General features: G+C 30.9%; 1 protein-coding gene across 1 annotated transcript in view; it reads left to right on the forward strand.

The window, feature by feature from the left end:
* LOC111420778 (huntingtin) overlaps positions 1-6,000 on the forward strand; it is a 36,983-nt gene extending 30,983 nt beyond the window's left edge. The window contains exons 18-21 of the mRNA XM_023053817.2: positions 4,379-4,593; positions 4,651-4,828; positions 4,901-5,045; positions 5,225-6,000. Of these exons, the coding sequence (XP_022909585.2) occupies positions 4,379-4,593; positions 4,651-4,828; positions 4,901-5,045; positions 5,225-5,841 (1,155 nt within the window). The 3' untranslated portion in view covers positions 5,842-6,000. The remainder of the gene's footprint in view (positions 1-4,378; positions 4,594-4,650; positions 4,829-4,900; positions 5,046-5,224) is intronic.

Consider the following 6,000-nt stretch of genomic DNA (forward strand, 5'->3'; position numbering starts at 1 on the left):
AAAATTGAAGAAAAAAACAACATTCAAGGTATTAATAGAAAATAAAAACTAGTTAAATGTCTGTTGCTTCCACCAATCCACCGTTAAGTTCGATACATTTATTGTACCTTCTTCGTGCATTCATTGTTACATTCCTCAGTTGCCTCTGGGGCACATGCCTGAACTATTCTAGCACGCAGTTCATCTAGCGACTGTGTCCTTGACCTGTAAACTTGCTGTTTAAGGATTCCCCTAGTCGAGTGGTGTCAAATCAGGAGATCTTGGCGGCCATTCAATAAGATGACTATTTCTTCCTATCCATCGATTTTCAAAATTTTCATTTAACCAACGCTTTACCACTACTGCGTTAGGCACGGGAGACCCATCTAATTGAAATTTTATATTCGCACATACCAGAGGTGGTAAATTGTTTAGCGCATTCGAAAACTCATTTCTTAAGAAATACAAAAATTTTGTTGAATTTAAATTGCCCTCAAAGAAAAATGGACCAATAATTCTGTTGTCAAGTATTCCGCACCACACATTTATTTTATGCGAATACTGTCGCCTTGCGTTGATGACCCACTCTGGATTTTCTGTGCACCAATACCTTGAATTTTGCGATGACACCACGCCATTTGTTGTAAACGTGGCCTCATCGCTAAACAAAATTTCCCTTAAAAAGTTTCTGTTTTCCAAGTATTCACCTTGAGCCCATAAACAGAATTCTAGTCTTCTCTCTTCGTCTCTTGGTTCAAGAGTGTGTAGAAATTTTGGTTTATAGGGTTTAATTTTATTTTTTGTAAGGCACCTTCTAATACATTCTCTTGGAATATTTAAATCTATGGCAGCCGTTCTCAAACTCGAAGGAGGGTTATTATGAAAATATTCCACTATTTGATTATTATTTCTAATTTCCCGGCGTGGATTTTGAACTTTTAGAATTTGTTTTGATACACTGCCTGTATCGTTGAATACCTTATTTACCCGGTGAACGGTGCTAGCACTAACCGGAGGCATATCTGGATGCCTGTTATTAAATTCTATAGCCGCTTTTCTTTTCGAAAGAATATTATCGCCAACAAGGCGTACAATTTCAACTTTGTGTCTAACACTTAGTCGTTCCATAATTACACCACTAAATTGCACACTTTTTATAAAATTTTTATAAGCACAAAACTGACAGATGTAATGCTTTAAATCACTTTCATAGAATTCAATTCTTTTTTTTTTTATTTCCATGGTTTACAAGATAACTATTTTTTTATTTCCATGGTTACAAATGTAAATAGTTTTTGTATTATTGGCTGTATTTTATTTCCTTTTTTGTCATGGTTTACTCCATCTGATCAAATAAATTCATAAAATATTGTATTTTTCAATTATCTGTAACGGTCTTAATTTGTAACCATTTTTGATGAAATTGGGTACATGCCCATTTCAAAAGGTGCTTAATGCAGTGGTGTACTCAGATTTTTTGTAAAAAATTTCCTAATATGATTTCTTCATTTTTAGCACCTAAAAAGTGAAATAGTAGGCCTTGGTTTTTTTAAGAAAAATATCACTCTTTGTCCTAAGGTACAGTTTTTTACGCTCTACAATTAAAAAAAAATTATCGAAATCGGATAATAAATACAAATTTTACGAGGGTGTTCCGCTTTCAAACGGGTCGAACTGTACATATACAGGTGTCTCAGCGAGACCGGTCATTAGACGTTTCTGAGGTTTTGGCCAAAATAAAAATTTGAGAATTCAGACTTAAGTATTATCAATTACATTCTCTTCGTCTAAAATATTTTCAGATTTCTAGCACTTCCGGTTATACCGGAAGTCGCCACCTACTTTATTTTTTTAAATGGAACACCCTGTATATTTGTATAAACCCTGTATAAATATTATTTACGTTATTAATATCCATTTTAACTGGTTTTAGACTCACTAGCATCAAACAACGTAAATCAGACTTTGACGTTTGTCAATAAGTCATTAAACATTTGTTTTCCATGGCACACTAGGCTAAATATCCATATGATATGTGTGCATTTTTCAAAAAACCCTAATTATTTCCTAAACTATTAATGTTAGGTATGGGACATATGGGATATAAGTATATACAGGGTGCCCATTATGTATGGAATATAGTATATATCTTGGTAGGTATCAACTTTATAAAAAAACATTTTACACAAAAGTTGTTTAATATTTGATTTGCCATAATAAGACAGCATTTCATTTTTTATTTCAGAAAACAAATGAGTAACGAATAACACTTGAAGTTTTTTAAATGACAATGTACCTTTTTGTTAGTTATGTTTTGCTCATTTGATAGAGATTTTTTTTTCTCTTTACGATGACGTAAAATTTAGTACCCTTATATCAAAAAATTTTTGAAAAAATGTAAAAATTGTTTATTAAGAAAATCTAACTAATAACATTAATCGAATTATTGGATATTTACACTAATTTTTCGTATTTGTTTTATTTTGTATGTAAATTTAATTTACGGTAATAATTCGAGGTATTTGACGATCTCGGATATCTAGATTAATTTTTATTAATAACAATTTTTACATTTTTTTCAAAAATTTTCTGATGTAAGGATATAAAAATTTTACGTCATCGTAAAGAGAAAAGTAATCTCTATCAAATGAGCCTAACGAAAGGGTACATTGCCATTTAAAAAAATTCAAGTGTTAGTCGTTACTCATTTGTTTTCTGATTTAAAAACAATTGAATGCAGTCTTATTATGGCAAATAAAATATTAAGCAACTTTTATATAAAATGTATTTTTATAAAGTCAACATTTACCGAGATATATACTATATTCCATACATAATGGGCACCCTGTATAAGTACCATAACTTAATTTTTTTAAATGGCACCCCTCATATTTTATTACTTATACAGGGTGTCACACAAAAAACGCCCCAAGCTGTTGTAACTCTGTCATTTATATTCCGATTTTCATGACCGAGGCATCAAATGAAATGGTTTGATGAATACTATGGTTCATGCTACAAATAAATTTTTTTCAAGGCCATCTTCAATTTTAAGCGATTATTAACTTTTGTTTTTCAAATTGCTCCATATATTTGTCTTCACGTCATTAGATAGAGATTGTTTTTCTGAATCCACTGATATGCAATACATCCACTTTGAATGTAATTTTAGCAGAAAAAAGACACCTGTATATACAGGTTGTCGCACAAGAACGCCGTAAGCTGTAACTCTGTCATTTACCTTCCGATTTTTATGAACGAGGCAACAAATGAAATGGTTTAATGACTGCTATGATTTCCAACGCCATCTTCGATTTCAAGCGATTATCAACTTTTGATTTTCAAATTGCTCGGTATGTTTTTCTGCACGTTATGGGATAGAAATTGTTTTCTGAGCCCATTGATGTACAATACAATTAATTGTAATTTTAGCAGAGAATAACAATTAAAACATTTTCCGAACATTGTCTTAGTCACTTCTGAAATACTGCAGTGTGCCATGGAAAAAAATAACACGCAATACTGATAACAGTCATTAAATGCTATTTCAATGCCCAAGCAATTGTAAATGATACTTATAAGTTGGTTTTTCATTTATCCCATGGCACACTACAGTATAACACAAGTGACTTTAAGAGAATGTTTAGAAACTATTTTAATGTTTTTCTATGCTACAATTACAATTAATGTTGATGTATTGTATATTAATGGATTCAGAAAAAAAGCCTCTATCCAATAGCGTGAAGAAAAACATACCGAGCAATTTGATAATCGCTAGTAATTGAAGATGGCGTTGGAAAAAGTTTATTTGTAGCTTGGGGCGTTTTTTGTGTGACACCCTGTATAAGTAATAAAATATGAGGGGTGCCATTTAAAAAAATGAAGGTATGAATGAAATGATATGATAAAAATGAAGTTATGGTACTTCCAAATTTTGAAAAGTTAACGTGCCATAGTAAAGTGACCAAACGTTCTAGACAGCCGTTCTCGGCACCAAAACATACTCCATCATGCTGCTTAAGCATGTTCTGAATCCTAAATTGATATCCCAAAAATCGAGTGTTCTCTGATTTTTGAACAAATGTCTGCTGGAGCAGATTTTTCTAGAAAAAATCGAATAACTCGAGAACTGCCGAATCAAATTGCAAAAAGTAAAGTTATTTATAAACCTTGAAAACAGACAAATCCAAATATGTAAAAATATACAGGGTGTTCCATTTAAAAAATAAAGTTGGTGGCGACTTCCGGTATAACCGGAAGTGCAAGAAATCTGAAAATATTTTAGTCGAAGAGATCGTAATTGGTAATACTTGAGTCTGAATTCTCAAATTATTTATTTTTCTAATGACCGGTCACGCTGAGACAGCTTGTATACATATAATTATCATTTTTGTTTCAGGATATGGAAGTTTATGAATACATTAAAAGATTAATATCGCAAGGATTGAAAAGTGCTTTTTTGGCGATGAGAATCGCAAGTTTACATGGATTATTATACTTATTGCAAGGTTGTATTCTTTCCAATACGGTTATTGGAGGAATTTCTGAAGAGTTACAGTTGTTTTTACCTTTAATCACTGAGTATGTGCAGTGTAATATGAATACAACAAACAAGTAAATAAATCAATGCAGAGATAGATATTTAGATTTAAAATTATTCATTCATTTCAGTGTGTTAATGAGATCGCAAGATCATAATTTATTATTATGGGCAATCACATTTTACGTAATCGAACATGTAAAAGAGATTCATCTTCCAATCGATTTTGTTGCAAATTCTGTTCAATCAGCCATTAGTTTATTAAACGAACAAAAGTTTACTAAAGTTTTTTATACGGCAGTGATAAAAGTAAATTAAATCCTTTTTAAAGACCTAAATAATTAAATTTACAAAACTTTTTTTGTTGTAATCTTATTGTAGGGTCTGGAAAGATTAATAATTACAAAATGTTTACCTGAACGTCTTCATGAACAAATTACTAAATTAGCTGTTGATAAAATGAAAGATAATAATCCAATTTATGCAATTCCAGCTGTTCAATTATTAATTAGTTGTATGTACATTGGTAAGAACAAATATTAATATATAAGTATGAATGCTTAAACGCCCAGTGCTAATTAAACTAGAAACATTCGAGTTTAGCCATCTTAAGAGACGCACTAATCCCGAATGTTCCTAGTTCTGGATCTAGTGTTAATTGAAAAACATTAATAAAATGAATTAATTTGCAAATATTTTTTTTAGAATGTGAAGATCAATTAGAAGAAACAGAAAAATCAAATGGAATAGTAAAAACAACACCAGATAATTTAGTAAAAACGATCGAAAAAGTATCGGCGATATTTGATAAAATAAAAAAAGGAAATCTTTTCGACGTGGAAATACTTTGCGCAATCATCCCAAACATTTTAAACGATTTCTTTTTACCATCCGACATTTTAACAAAAGTAGTCGGCGAATTTCTATCACCACAACAAAATCATCCAAAACTTTTAAGTCGCGTTGTTTTTCAAGTATTTGAAAGTGGAATAAAGCAAAATCAACTTCCGTTGCTTCAAGATTGGGTTGTATTCAGTTTATCGAATTTCGCGCAATCTTTTTCGGTGGGAATGGCAACCTGGTATCTGACTTGTTTCTTTATAAGCGCAAGTACGAACCGGTGGTTAAGATCGTTTTTTCCGTACGTTCAATCGAGAATCGGTCGATACGAATACGAAGATAAAAAATTGTTGTGTATAACGGGGAGCGATTTTTATAGAAATTTAACGACCGATAAACAAAGAGAAACTTTCATCGATACCTTCCGTAAAATTAAAAATCAAGTCGATATGCCCTATAATAATTTATTGGCGTCTTTGTAAACGGAAATAAAATTGGTTTTTAGAAACTATATATTTTTTGAAAAGATAATGTTATAAATATGTATTATAATATGATATTTTGTTGTTGTATGTATAGTATAATTTAAGACTATAAGGATAATAATAAAAATAAACATAGAAATTAAACAAATTTTATTT

The sequence above is a fragment of the Onthophagus taurus genome, chromosome 2 (assembly GCF_036711975.1).
Source record: "Onthophagus taurus isolate NC chromosome 2, IU_Otau_3.0, whole genome shotgun sequence".
Classification (NCBI taxonomy): Eukaryota; Metazoa; Arthropoda; class Insecta; order Coleoptera; family Scarabaeidae; genus Onthophagus; species Onthophagus taurus.